The sequence below is a fragment of the Salvelinus namaycush genome, unplaced genomic scaffold, assembly GCF_016432855.1.
Source record: "Salvelinus namaycush isolate Seneca unplaced genomic scaffold, SaNama_1.0 Scaffold2418, whole genome shotgun sequence".
Taxonomy (NCBI): Eukaryota; Metazoa; Chordata; class Actinopteri; order Salmoniformes; family Salmonidae; genus Salvelinus; species Salvelinus namaycush.
Window position 1 is genome coordinate 14246 of NW_024059251.1, and position 15376 is coordinate 29621.

The window sequence follows — 15376 nt, forward strand, 5'->3', positions numbered from 1 at the left end:
GAAAGTTCACCTTCCAACAGGACAACGACCTTAAGCACACAGCCAAGACAATGGAGGAGTGGCTTCGGGACAAGTCTCTTGATGTCCTTGACAAGTCTCATAATGTCCAGAGCCCAGACTTGAACCCGATCGAACATCTCTGGAGAGACCTTAAAGTAGCTGTGCAGCAAAGCTCCCCATCCAACCTGACAGAGCTTGAGAGGATCTGCAGAGAAGAATGGGAGAAACTCCCCAAATACAGGTGTGCCAAGCTTGTAGCGTCATACCCAAGAAGACCAAAGGTGCTTCAACAAAGTACTGAGTAAAGAGTCTGAATACTTATGTAAATGTGATATTTCAGTATTTTATTTTTAATCAATTTGCTAAAATGTCTAACCTGAGAAGAGACACCACAACACTACATAAAGAGAGACCGAAGACAACAACATAGCATGGCAGCAACACATGACAACACAGCATGGTAGGAACACAACATGGTAGCAGCACAAAACATAGTACAAACATTATTGGGCACAGACAACAGTTCAAAAGACCATGCTCGAGTCTTTGAATGAAGAGATGGAGATAAAACTGTCCGGTTTGATTGTTTTTTTACAGCTCGTTCCAGTTTCTAGATGTTGCAAACTGAAAAGAGGAGCGACCCAGGGATGTGTGCACTTTGGGGATCTTTAACTGAATGTGACTGGCAGAACGGTTGTTGTATGTGGAGGATGAGGGCTGCAGTAGGTGTCTCAGATAAGGGGGAGTGAGGCCTCAGAGGGTTTTATAAATAAGCATCACATCTGTTGGTGCATTGTTGGTTGCATAGTGCCACCATCAGGACAAATTGGACCCATTCCAGTTGGATGAGCAACTTTGTACTTTATACCGTGCTTGCCAAATATCAGAACAACATCAAACCGATCATACAAAATGCCCATTTTGGACCTTTTCTTAATGACTTTAAAAGTCTACTTCACCAAAACCGCTGGAACGATCAACACCCAATTTGGTGTGTAGCAGCTCTCCACGGACATCTTTAAACACAGTATTTTCCAAGACTCTACATCAAACAACATGGCGCCACAAGCCAATGAACCTGCATGACATTTTCTCCTGTAAAACAGCACCACCATGTGGCGAACTGAACCATTACAGCTGGACTGACATCCTGTTAGAGCTCCACCGTGTGGTCAATCTAAATGTGCTTAGCTGGACTGACATCCTGTTAGAGCTCCACCGTGTGGTCAATCTAAATGTACTTAGCTGGACTGACATCCTGTTAGAGCTCCACCGTGTGGTCAATCTAAATGTGCTTAGCTGGACTGACTTCCTGTTAGAGCTCCACCGTGTGGTCAATCTAAATGTACTTACATATGTTGAGTTTTGACAGTGTACCAATTTTTGTCACAATACGAATATCCTTGTCTGATTTGTATGCATTTATGTGTGAGACCACGACCACATGAATATTCACTGGGAAATAGCGGCCATGTTTTTTGTTACTAGTATGGAAATTATTGTGTTGATAAACCTTGGTCCATACATGCCACTTGTCAAGTTTTGTGCAGATCCATCAAATCGGTGCGAGAGGAGTAGAGTTTCAAGTGATTTTCACAAAATTCTAAATTGCGGAAAATCCATCAAGGCGGACTTTATGGGTTCTTGAGGGAAATGTGTTCCTTGTGAGGAGGGGGACCTATGGACCAAATTTCATGACTCTAGGTCACACGAGGTGCGGGGGCTGACCTATCAAAGTTAGCATTTTCAATCGATTGTTATAGCGCCACCATGTGGACAATTGGCATAGTATTGCATGAGAGGGTGTGGCCTTTACCACGTTGCACAGTCCTGCGCCTTTCATCTCACGGGAATTTGTTTTTTCAGCAAAACGGCAGAAAAAGAAACATGACAATAATGAATTGTAACAAATACAATAGGGGTTGTATTCTACAATTGGGATACTATTTTATCAGGTTACAACACAGATATACTTCTCAGACCGAATAAACACCGCCACCATGTGTTCAGATAATGGAATCATGTGAAGACATAACAGAATAAACGGTGCTGATGTGATTACCTCGGGGAACCGAATGAGCGTTTACCGTCTGTTGTGACGTGTCCTTCACTAGGCTACAGCGCGCGGGGAATGTAGCTTGTGTTTACTGAAGACTTGCTCACGTGATCAGGTAGTCAGTTACTTTGTAATATTTCTAAATAAAGGAGAGCCGCTCTAGGAGCTCAGATGCAACAGCCAAGCTGTCTTCATCAGGGTATAAGTAAGTTACTTTGTATCAAGGATGTAGACAACTGCTTTTTACCAAGGCCTTGTACGCAACACCTACAATATGCTTTCCAGGACAGACTGTTGGATTCGGATTGTATATAGGCTGCTGTTCAGTCGCTGTTTGTGGTCAGATGTGGTCAGACATGACAGACAAGATGGACGCTACGGCTTCTGGAGGCTTACCGTACAATAACAGTGTTGTGTGAACACCGATATCCGTGTTTACGGAGGGGATACCTGTATTCTCTGACTTCACAGTAAGAAGGCCTCTTATTCATTCACACATCATAGGTTTATTAGGCTATTGGACAGCGTGATGAAGGAGAAATAGGAATTCGGCTCAAATATTGTTTATTCCAAATCGGAGTTATGATGTCATTTCCTTTGTAGGCTTCCCCATCGAATAACGGGTGTAGGTTTAGTAGCCTTCAACAGCCTACATCCCCTTAATACTGTATCGTCACAAAGCCGTCCGTTCCAGCCAGTGATTAGCAGAATGACTGATCCAAACAGCAACACGGACGGTATGGCTGGCTACTCCGGTATCACCAGACTAAATGTAGCTGGCAGTGGGTTACCTCGTCGGACCGTGCTGAACTCTCACACTCCTCCAGGCAGACTGACGTCCCTGCGGTCCCGGGACCTGACTCTGGGCGGGTTCAAAAAGGTGATACCCAATGGGAACACTCATATCACAGACTAGCTACTCAACCCATAGAGATAGATAGAGGACTCATCTTTGTATCTGTGCCATCAGGGCCCTGCTCCAGGCATAAGCGGTCGCTTAGGGCCCCAGCCCCCTAAGAGGCCCCAGCCCCCCTACTCAATTAGCCATGTCAGAAGAAAAAAAATTGGATTGATAAATTGGCTGGCTAGACTATCTAGACTAACTAATTTTATTTAACTAGGCAAGTCAGTGAAGAACAAATTCTTATTTTCAATGACGGCCTTGTTCAGGGGCAGAACGACAGATTTTTATATCTTAACATTAATAAATGTGAACTCGTGGCTGTCAAAGATTGTGTGACACCTTCATATTACGGTATTCCAGTGAAAGAAGAACGTACATATTTAAGCAGAACCATCACTAAGGATCAGAAGTCTAGAGGCTTACTACATGTTAACCCTGTTATTCAAAAATCCCAGAAGACGCTAAATCAATGGCAACAGTGGGAATTATCTTTAAACAGAAGAGTCCTAATAACCAAGGCTGAAGGCATCTCTAGACTAACATACGGCGCATACTATCTTTATATCTTGACGGTAAAATAAGGATAGACCAGATGCTTTTCAACTCTCTGTGGAGAAACCGTACCCATTACATTAGGAAAACTGTTATAATGAACACTTATGAGAATGGTGGGCAGAATTTTCTGGACTTTACTACCTTAGATAATACTTTTAAGATCAATTGGATAAAACAATTCCTAAGAAAACCCACTTCTATCTGGAATTTTATTCCTCTTCATGTCTTCTCTACTTTTGGTGGCCTTAACTTCAAGTTGTTTTGCAATTATAATATTGCCAAAGTTCCAGTGAAACTTTGTGCTTTTCATCGGCAGGTTTTCTTGTCATGGTAATTAATTTATAAACACAATTTTTCTCCGCACAGATATTATATATGGAATAATCGTGATATATTGCATAAAAAATACTTCTTTGTTTTTAGAATATTGGTTCTGAAATAATATCCTGTCGGTGAGCCAACTGGTAAATGCAGAGGGTCTTTTACTCAGTTATAAGGAATTCTTGTCACTTTACAAGGTCCCTGTAACACCTAAAGATTTTACAATTGTTTTAGACGCCATTCCCTCAGGTGTTGCTCTGTTATTCAGGAACGTGTCAAGACCCTCAGAGCCCTACCTTCTATTGACCCTGTTGACTCATCAGTAGGAAAGATTTGTTTCTCTTCTGGTCCATTCAACAACAGAGCGATACGAACCTTGTTTCAGCAGGATGTTGTCATGCCTTATTGGAATGGATTTATCTGTTGGAAAAAGGTTTGGATGTTGCCACACACATACCTACTTAATAACAAAATTAAGGAAGTTGCCTTTAAAATGATTGATAAATATTATCCTGCCAACCACTATATGAAGAAGTTTAAGGAAACCATCAAGTCAAATGGCTCCTTTTGTAATGACCACCCAGAAACAGTGTTGCATCTGTTTGGGCATTGTATTCATGTAAGAAAAACTGTGGCAAGACATCAGTAGATTTATAATTGAACACATTTATGAAGATTTTACACTATTGTGGAGAGATGTACTGCTTGGATTCTTTACATACGATAGAAATAAGCTGAAACATTTTTATGTAATTCATTTCATTATTCTTTTGGCCTGTATTTTAAGACAATTAAATACTCTACGAACAAAAAAGCTGTTAGAATTGTAAGTGTATGTAGGTCCCTTAAGGTCCTTGTGTAATGTGATATTGTACCCCCTAGCCCCGCCCCCAGCCCCGCCCCCTATACTAGCTAACCCTAGCCCCGCCCCCAGCCCCGCCCCTATACTAGCTAACCCTAACCCCGCCCCCAGCCCCGCCCCCTATACTAGCTAAACCTAGCCCCGCCCCTAGCCCCTATACTAGCTAACCCTAGCCCCGCCCCCAGCCCCGCCCCCTATACTAGCTAACCCTAGCCCCGCCCCCAGCCCCGCCCCCTATACTAGCTAACCCTAGCCCCGCCCCCAGCCCCGCCCCCTATACTAGCTAACCCTAACCCCGCCCCCAGCCCCGCCCCCTATACTAGCTCGATTGTCCATTGTATATAATCTATACATACTTGTGTTCCCTCATGTACTTTATGTATTGATTTGTTAATAAAATAAAAAGTGTCCAGTGTCCTGTCACTGTGTCCTGTCACAAGCATTAAACAAAACAGTCATGATATTCAGATGTGACAAGAATAGTAGAAATTAATCATTTATAATTTTTATTACAGAAGACCTTCGTACCCAATGTCCATTCTCTGAGGAAGAGTAAAGATGAGTGAGTATCGACTGCTTGAAGACACATTCCATTAGACTACCGAGGATCCCGTTTAGAAGAATACATGTTAACGTTGAACTTGAAGACACATTCCATTAGACTACCGAGGATCCCGTTTAGAAGAATACATGTTAACGTTGAACTCCTTCCCCCAGGTTAAAGGAAGAGGCCCATGTTGCACCAAAGAAGGACAGAAGAGTGAGGGAGGAGAGGCACAGGGAGAGGAGAGTGGAGAGAAGAGAGCGCCCCCATCAGACCATTCAGTCCCACTCCATCTTTGAACAGGGTCCTGCAGACACAGTAAAGAAACCAGGTGAATTGGACCTTCTCTGCCAGAAGATGTCTTTACTGTGTGTTAAAGAGGTTATTATTATGATCATTAAAAAGGCCTGATTCCAGTGTGTCCTCTGTTCTGTGCCTTTACTGTGTGTTAAAGAGGTTATTATTATGATCATTAGAAAGGCCTGATTCCAGTCCTCTGTTCTGTGCAGGGGGGTGGAGAGGGACCGACCTCAGAGACAGCAGATCCTCTCCTGTAGCTAAGTGTTTTAAGAAGGAGAGACGTGCCTCAGAGGAAAACGATGATGATATGTTACAGCTTCAACGGGATGATGTGAGTAACACAGCCTTAATGACTAGTCAACCTAAAGTACACACAGCCTTAATGACTAGTCAACCTAAAGTACACACAGCCTTAATGACTAGTCAACCTAAAGTACACACAGCCTTAATGACTAGTCAACCTAAAGTACACACAGCCTTAATGACTAGTCAACCTAAAGTACAACACACAGCCTTAATGACTAGTCAACCTAAAGTACAACACACAGCCTTAATGACTAGTCAACCTAAAGTACACACAGCCTTAATGACTAGTCAACCTAAAGTACACACAGCCTTAATGACTAGTCAACCTAAAGTACAACACACAGCCTTAATGACTAGTCAATCTAAAGTACACACAGCCTTAATGACTAGTCAACCTAAAGTACAACACAGCCTTAATGACTAGTCAACCTAAAGTACACACAGCCTTAATGACTAGTCAACCTAAAGTACACACAGCCTTAATGACTAGTCAACCTAAAGTACAACACACAGCCTTAATGACTAGTCAACCTAAAGTACAACACACAGCCTTAATGACTAGTCAACCTAAAGTACACACAGCCTTAATGACTAGTCAACCTAAAGTACACACAGCCTTAATGACTAGTCAACCTAAAGTACACACAGCCTTAATGACTAGTCAACCTAAAGTACACACAGCCTTAATGACTAGTCAACCTAAAGTACACACAGCCTTAATGACTAGTCAACCTAAAGTACAACACAGCCTTAATGACTAGTCAACCTAAAGTACAACACAGCCTTAATGACTAGTCAACCTAAAGTACAACACACAGCCTTAATGACTAGTCAACCTAAAGTACACACAGCCTTAATGACTAGTCAATCTAAAGTACACACAGCCTTAATGACTAGTCAACCTAAAGTACAACACACAGCCTTAATGACTAGTCAACCTAAAGTACAACACACAGCCTTAATGACTAGTCAACCTAAAGTACAACACACAGCCTTAATGACTAGTCAACCTAAAGTACACACAGCCTTAATGACTAGTCAACCTAAAGTACACACAGCCTTAATGACTAGTCAACCTAAAGTACACACAGCCTTAATGACTAGTCAACCTAAAGTACACACAGCCTTAATGACTAGTCAACCTAAAGTACACACAGCCTTAATGACTAGTCAACCTAAAGTACACACAGCCTTAATGACTAGTCAACCTAAAGTACACACAGCCTTAATGACTAGTCAACCTAAAGTACACACAGCCTTAATGACTAGTCAACCTAAAGTACACACAGCCTTAATGACTAGTCAACCTAAAGTACACACAGCCTTAATGACTAGTCTCGTTCTTTTCTGTTCCGACCAGCAAAATAAAAGTTCTGAACTGGTTCGACCCAAAGAAAAGTACCGGTTGATATCGTTCCTTTTTAAAGCTACTTCACCAAATCATGCAGTGCAGGTAGAGCAGCTTGTTACGGAGCTAGAAAGCTATAGCTCAGTGTTTACATGTGTGATAGAAAGACTAGTCGGAGATGCAACTGACATGTTGAATTAGGGCCACAGAATTATACCTACAGAGGAGCGGCTTCTGGAGGAACTTTGAATGTCTTTGAACTTCAGAGTTGGTTTAACGTTGGACCAGAGAAGCTCGTTAACAAGCTTGTGAGAGCAGAGCAGCACCAGAATGTAAATCACGGCTTACCTTTCTGTAGTTAATAAATCCAATGTGAAACGTGATAACTCTAGTATCCCTAACTAGCATTGAAAAAAGTGAATCCATTCTTCTCTAATTAAAAATCTCTCCCCGCATCTTCTGAATCATGCTTGTAACGTTAGTAGGTTACGGCAATGCTTTTGGAGGGCGAGGGGCAGGTGGCCTACACGCACACACAATGGTAACGATTTTTAGCTGGCAGGCAGACGCTGGAAGAAGTTTCTGATTGACAGAGGGATAACGTTATTAACTGGTTCCCATTTGTTTAACATAACAGTTCTGTTCCAGGAACAGTATAGATCACTTTCGTTCCCAGTTCGGATTCTGTTCATAGAAACATGTAGTTATTTCCATGAACCGGTTCCAACCCCTGGTTGAAATACATATATTTATTTAAACCTCACACTTTTCCCCCCCATGTAGTTTTTGGATGATCCTGGTTTGAAAAATGATGCCAAGAACAAGCCGATTCAACTGCCACTGTATCAATCCAGCAACTTCCTGATAACAGAGGCAACAACTCCATGTAAGTAGACACAGTGCCTTCAGAAAGTATTCATACCCCTTGACTTGTTCCACATTGTGTTACAGCCTGTGTTCAAAAATGGATTAAAATCATTTTTAGATTTCAAAATGTATCGAAAATTAAATATATCTAAATTACATAAGTAGTCACACCCTTGAGTCAATACATGTTAGAATCACCTTTGGCAGTGGGTAAGTCTCGAAAAGCTTTGCACATCTGGATTGTACAATCTTTTCACAATCTTTTTAAAAAATTGTGCAAGCTCTGTCAAGTTGGTTGTTGATCATTGCAAGACAGTCATTTGTCATAGATTTTCAAGCCGACTTAGTTTTTTGAATTAACTCGGCCACTCAGGAACATTCAATGTCATCTTGGTAAACAACCCCAGTGTATATTTGGCCTTGTGTTTTAGGGTTTTGTCCAGCTGAAAGGTGAATTGTTTCCAGTATCTGTTGGAAAGCAGACTGAACCAGGTCTTCCTCTAGGATTTTGCTTGTGCTTAGCTCTATTCTGTTTCTTTTTATAAAAAATATTTTTTTAGACTCCCTAGTCCTTGCCGATGACAAGTCTACCCATAACATGATGCAGCCACCACCATGCTTGAAAATATGAAGTGTTACTCAGTATTGGGGTACAGAGATGAGGTAGTCATTTAAAAAATCATGTTAAACAATATTCGACTATTACACTGAGTCCAATCAACTTTATTTAAAAAGCCCTTCTTACATCAGCTGATGTCACAAAGTGCTGTACAGAAACCCAGCCTAAAACCCCAAACAGCAAGCAATGCAGGTGTAGAAGCACGGTGGCAAGGAAAAACTCCCTAGAAAGGCAGGAGCCTAGGAAGAAACGGGATCCTATTCTGGCTGTGCAGGTAGAGATAAGAGTACATGGTCATTAAGGCTAGATTGTTCTTCAAGATGATCATAGATGACCAGCAGGGTCAAATAATAAGTGGTTGTAGAGGGTGCAACAGGTCAGCACCTCAGGAGTAAATGTCAGTTGACTTTCCATAGCCGAGCATTCAGAGGTCGAGACAGCAGTTACGGTAGCGAGAGACAGGAAACCGCAGGTCTGGAAAAAGGTAGCACGTCCGGTGAACAGATCAGGGTTCCATAGCCGCAGGCAGAACAGCAGAAACTGGATCAGCAGCACGACCTGGGGGAGAGGGGACAGCCAAGAGTTGTCAGGCATGGTCCTAGGGCAGAGAGAGATGGCGGAATCAGAGGGAGCATACTTAAGATCACACAGGACACCCAGAGAAGACAGGATAGGACAGACTGACCCTAGCCCCCCGACACTGGGGACTGAGGGGGGGGCAACCAGGCAGGATATAACTCCACCCACTTTGCCAAAGCACAGCCCCCCCCAACATCAGAGGGACATCAACAGACCACCAACGTACTACCCTGAGACAAGGAGGAGCCCACAAAGATGTCACCCAAGACCAGAGAGGAAGGATCATGTCAGTGACTCAACCCAATCAAGTATAGTGAAAAAAGCCTGGCAAGACGCTCAGACCCCGTAACGGTGGAGGAGACTCCTGGGAAGGCTCAGACCCCGTAACGGTGGAGGAGACTCCTGGGAAGGCTCAGGCCCCGTAGCGGTGGAGGAGACTCCTGGGAAGGCTCAGGCCCCGTAACGGTGGAGGAGACTCCTGGGAAGGCTCAGACCCCGTAGCGGTGGAGGAGACTCCTGGGAAGGCTCAGGCCCCGTAACGGTGGAGGAGACTCCTGGGAAGACTCAGACCCCGTAACGGTGGAGGAGACTCCTGGGAAGGCTCAGGCCCCGTAGCGGTGGAGGAGACTCCTGGGAAGGCTCAGGCCCCGTAACGGTGGAGGAGACTCCTGGGAAGGCTCAGGCCCCGTAACGGTGGAGGAGACTCCTGGGAAGACTCAGACCCCGTAACGGTGGAGGAGACTCCTGGGAAGGCTCAGGCCCCGTAGCGGTGGAGGAGACTCCTGGGAAGGCTCAGGCCCCGTAACGGTGGAGGAGACTCCTGGGAAGGCTCAGACCCCGTAACGGTGGAGGAGACTCCTGGGAAGGCTCAGACCCCGTAACGGTGGAGGAGACTCCTGGGAAGGCTCAGACCCCGTAACGGTGGAGGAGACTCCTGGGAAGGCTCAGACCCCGTAACGGTGGAGGAGACTCCTGGGAAGGCTCAGGCTCTGACTCGTTGCTTAGTGGGGAAAACCGGTTGAATGTTTCTCATCGGCTGAATGAGCGACACCAGTCTAGCATGTGGACAGCATTTCTTTCCAGAATCCATGTTGTTGCCTGGCTGTGCAGAGGGATTAACACTACTACCTGTATTTACACAGACACCATCATCCTTTCCTCCACTTTAATCGCCCTTGGCCCAACTATTGCATCTGAAGCAGAGTTCCCAACCCAGCGATCCTCCTGTATATTTCTGAGGACAGCGACTGCAGTGAGACGGCATCATGTTACTCAGCTTCTGCAGCTTCTGCAGATCCATGCCAGATGAAACGTTTCCATCCCGGACGCTTTTGGAAGTAGAGGGAGAACAAAACTAGAACGTTGGTAAAGTTGTCAACGCCAGAGTTTGATTAAACTGACAGGAAGAGAGAGAAAGGATCAACAAACAGCAGCAGAGACAACGGGGAAGTCCATTGTTCAGCACATTTTTACTCCTGAACTTATTTAGGCCAATACAAAGGGGTTGAACACTTATTCACTCAAGACATTTCAGCTTTTCATTTGTTCATTTCTACAAACTTAATTCCATTTTGACATTATGGGGTATTGAGTGTAGGCCAGTGACACAATCTCATTGAATCCATTTTAAGTTCAGGCTGTAACAACACAATGAGGAATAAGTCAAAGGGGTGTTTCCTGAAGGCCCTCGATGCACAACACATTATGTAGACAGACATGGAGGTGTACAGACTCAATACATAAAGACATGATACATGGAGGTGTACAGACTCAATACATAAAGACATGATACATGGAGGTGTACAGACTCAATACATAAAGACATGATACATGGAGGATACATGGAGGTGTACAGACTCAATACATAAAGACATGATACATGGAGGATACATGGAGGTGTACAGACTCAATACATAAAGACATGATACATGGAGGATACATGGAGGTGTACAGACTCAATACATAAAGACATGATACATGGAGGATACATGGAGGTGTACAGACTCAATACATAAAGACATGATACATGGAGGTGTACAGACTCAATACATAAAGACATGATACATGGAGGATACATGGAGGTGTACAGACTCAATACATAAAGACATGATACATGGAGGATACATGGAGGTGCACAGACTCAATACATAAAGACATGATACATGGAGGATACATGGAGGTGTACAGACTCAATACATTAAGACATGATACATGGAGGATACATGGAGGTGTACAGACTCAATACATAAAGACATGATACATGGAGGATACATGGAGGTGTACAGACTCAATACATAAAGACATGATACATGGGGGATATATGGAGGTGTACAGACTCAATACATAAAGACATGATACATGGAGGTGTACAGACTCAATACATAAAGACATGATACATGGAGGTGTACAGACTCAATACATAAAGACATGATACATGGAGGTGCACAGACTCAATACATAAAGACATGATACATGGGGGATACATGGAGGTGTACAGACTCAATACATAAAGACATGATACATGGAGGTGTACAGACTCAATACATAAAGACATGATACATGGAGGATACATGGAGGTGTACAGACTCAATACATAAAGACATGATACATGGGGGATACATGGAGGTGCACAGACTCAATACATAAAGACATGATACATGGAGGTGTACAGACTCAATACATAAAGACATGATACATGGAGGTGCACAGACTCAATACATAAAGACATGATACATGGAGGATATATGGAGGTGTACAGACTCAATACATAAAGACATGATACATGGGGGATACATGGAGGTGCACAGACTCAATACATAAAGACATGATACATGGAGGTGTACAGACTCAATACATAAAGACATGATACATGGAGGATACATGGAGGTGTACAGACTCAATACATAAAGACATGATACATGGAGGTGCACAGACTCAATACATAAAGACATGATACATGGGGGATACATGGAGGTGTACAGACTCAATACATAAAGACATGATACGTGTGTTTCAGTCTTGTCAATCCAAACTGGTTCCCAGGTAGCTGATGGTCCTGTGTTTGTTGCCCTACAGCATTCAGAGCCCCTGCTACTACTAACCCACACCTGCCCCTTCAGTATGGAGCAGGACATCAGCACGGACCAGGCCAGGGGGTCCTGAGCCCAGACCAGATCCCTCAGTACGGACCAGGCCAGGGGGTCCTGAGCCCAGACCAGATCCCTCAGTACGGACCAGGCCAGGGGGTCCTGAGCCCAGACCAGCCCTCTGTAGCAGATCTCTTCCATCAGCTGACGGTTTCAGAGACAGAAGAGTTGCTGTTTATCCAGCTTCCTGATATTATCCCTGGCCAGCCAACCACAGCCACCGGCCAGCCAACCACAGCCACCGGCCAGCCAATCACAGCCCCAGAAAAAAATGGTAAAAAAGACTCCAAGTCCGACAGCAAGCGCTGCTCTCACATTAAAGCACCAGTGAGTAACGACTACCTTCTATGCTTATGTTCTACCGTCCACTTCACTCTAACAGAGAAACATTTCACGCTAAGGTCTACATTTGTTGTATTCCATGTTCTCCCTCAGGACCCTGCTAGAGACAGTGTTCCCATCCGGTTAGAGTTCTCCTGACCCCTGACCCTAAAGGCCATGTTCTCCCTCAGGACCCTGCTAGAGACAGTGTTCCCATCCGGTTAGAGTTCTCCTGACCCCTGACCCTAAAGGCCATGTTCTCCCTCAGGACCCTGCTAGAGACAGTGTTCCCATCCGGTTAGAGTTCTCCTGACCCCTGACCCTAAAGGCCATGTTCTCCCTCAGGACCCTGCTAGAGACAGTGTTCCCATCCGGTTAGAGTTCTCCTGACCCCTGACCCTAAAGGCCATGTTCTCCCTCAGGACCCTGCTAGAGACAGTGTTCCCATCCGGTCAGAGTTCTCCTGACCCCTGACCCTAAAGGCCATGTTCTCCCTCAGGACCCTGCTAGAGACAGTGTTCCCATCCGGTTAGAGTTCTCCTGACCCCTGACCCTAAAGGCCATGTTCTCCCTCAGGACCCTGCTAGAGACAGTGTTCCCATCCGGTTAGAGTTCTCCTGACCCCTGACCCTAAAGGCCATGTTCTCCCTCAGGACCCTGCTAGAGACAGTGTTCCCATCCGGTTAGAGTTCTCCTGACCCCTGACCCTAAAGGCCATGTTCTCCCCCAGGACCCTGCTAGAGACAGTGTTCCCATCCGGTCAGAGTTCTCCTGACCCTAACGGCCATGTTCTTCCACAGGACCCTGCTGGTCAAGACGTTCCTGTCCTGTCAGAGTTCACAGAGGGCTTTCTGGGTAAACTACAGATCAGGAAGTCTGGCAAGGTGCAGCTGGTGCTGGGAGACATCACTATGGACGTCTCAGAGGGAGCTGCCTTCTCTTTCCTACAGGTCCGTGAATATAATAGACATATTACAGGGTTAGATGGTGTTGAGGAACATCACTATGGACGTCTCAGAGGGAGCTCTCCTGTTTAGTCCTAAAGAACCACATAGTCCTGATTCACTGTGATCCAGGATGTGTTTAGTCCTAAAGAACCACATAGTCCTGATTCACTGTGATCCAGGATGTGTTTAGTCCTAAAGAACCACGTAGTCCTGATTCACTGTGATCCAGGATGTGTTTAGTCCTGATTCACTGTGATCCAGGATGTGTTTAGTCCTAAAGAACCACATAGTCCTGATTCACTGTGATCCAGGATGTGTTTAGTCCTAAAGAACCACATAGTCCTGATTCACTGTGATCCAGGATGTGTTTAGTCCTAAAGAACCACGTAGTCCTGATTCACTGTGATCCAGGATGTGTTTAGTCCTGATTCACTGTGATCCAGGATGTGTTTAGTCCTAAAGAACCACATAGTCCTGATTCACTGTGATCCAGGATGTGTTTAGTCCTAAAGAACCACATAGTCCTGATTCACTGTGATCCAGGATGTGTTTAGTCCTAAAGAACCACATAGTCCTGATTCACTGTGATCCAGGATGTGTTTAGTCCTGATTCACTGTGATCCAGGATGTGTTTAATCCTGATTCACTGTGATCCAGGATGTGTTTAGTCCTGATTCACTGTGATCCAGGATGTGTTTAATCCTGATTCACTGTGATCCAGCATGTGTTTAGTCCTGATTCACTGTGATCCAGGATGTGTTTAGTCCTAAAGAACCACATAGTCCTGATTCACTGTGATCCAGGATGTGTTTAGTCCTGATTCACTGTGATCCAGGATGTGTTTAGTCCTAAAGAACCACATAGTCCTGATTCACTGTGATCCAGGATGTGTTTAGTCCTGATTCACTGTGATCCAGGATGTGCAGACAATGTCTTAGGGTCAGACAATAAGGGGCTAAATCAGCTGTTATTTCTCCCACAGCAACTGGTGTCTGTGCGTCTGTCTGAGGGCCTGACTGGAGACATGAGTATCCTGGGGAACATCAAGCACAAGCTGGTCTGCTCTCCAGACTTCCAGGCTCTGCTACAGGAGCCGTCACCTGACCACTCAGCACCTCTCTAACTTATATACAGTTCACCTTTTTCAGCATTAATGTGTAGATATTGTACAGTTTTATTATACGATGTGAGCATTAAGTGTGTAGACATTGTACATAGTTTACTTTCATCATACAGCGTTTTATGGACCTTGTCGATTTCCTCCCAATTTGTAAATGTTTATTTAATAAAGATTAAATACAAAACATGAGGCAACTTTTCCGCAGGTAAAAACGAATAGTCTACAAACAAAGTCACTGGTATGTCAACACTCAGCCGGCAAGTCTCTTAACAAAGACTATATCTAGTATAGACTAGCCTGTACAGTACGTAATGCATAGAGACAGTATATACAGAACGTTGCCCTGGTGACGGGAACTTCAACATAATTCATCTTTTCATAGTAGAAAGAACACTGCTTTGTGACATCATACAGTGAACACTGCTTTGTGACATCACAGTGAATTCTCACTTTGTGACATCATACAGTGAACTCTGAACTGTCGGTTGAGAATGTTTGATGATCTTTCACAGACTGATGAAGGGGTCTTTCACAGTTTGAGGCGCTACGAGCATTGATAGGACTATGAACAACTGATAAAC

The 15376-nt window shown here is 44.3% G+C and overlaps 1 protein-coding gene across 4 annotated transcripts; it reads left to right on the forward strand.

Annotated features, from left to right (window-relative positions):
• Window positions 1-2021: 2021 nt before the first annotated feature.
• LOC120038873 (DNA-directed RNA polymerase III subunit RPC4-like) lies at window positions 2022-14984 on the forward strand. 4 transcript variants are annotated; one of them, XM_038984458.1, is made up of 9 exons: window positions 2025-2936; window positions 5214-5260; window positions 5416-5573; window positions 5752-5873; window positions 7980-8082; window positions 12337-12408; window positions 12454-12734; window positions 13529-13678; window positions 14658-14984. In XM_038984458.1, exons 1-9 carry the CDS (start codon window positions 2766-2768, stop codon window positions 14796-14798), a joined length of 1245 nt encoding a protein of 414 aa, XP_038840386.1. In that variant the 5' UTR covers window positions 2025-2765; the 3' UTR covers window positions 14799-14984. The 4 variants fall into 4 exon arrangements, with proteins under 4 accessions (XP_038840387.1, XP_038840388.1, XP_038840386.1 ...); XM_038984457.1 differs by having other exon boundaries at window positions 2026-2526; window positions 2660-2936; window positions 12337-12734; XM_038984459.1 differs by lacking the exons at window positions 13529-13678; window positions 14658-14984 and adding an exon at window positions 12920-13513 and having other exon boundaries at window positions 2022-2936; window positions 12337-12842.
• The last annotated feature ends 392 nt before the right edge of the window (window positions 14985-15376 follow it).

Bases quoted from the DNA above. Each gene is read 5' to 3' on its own strand.
- LOC120038873 (XM_038984457.1), top strand. From the start codon at position 2,766: ATGACTGATCCAAACAGCAACACGGACGGTATGGCTGGCTACTCCGGT. The intron at 5,874-7,979 runs GTGAGTAACACA...CCCCCCATGTAG, and splicing joins TACAGCTTCAACGGGATGAT to TTTTTGGATGATCCTGGTTT. The intron at 12,735-13,528 runs GTGAGTAACGAC...GTTCTTCCACAG, and splicing joins GCTCTCACATTAAAGCACCA to GACCCTGCTGGTCAAGACGT.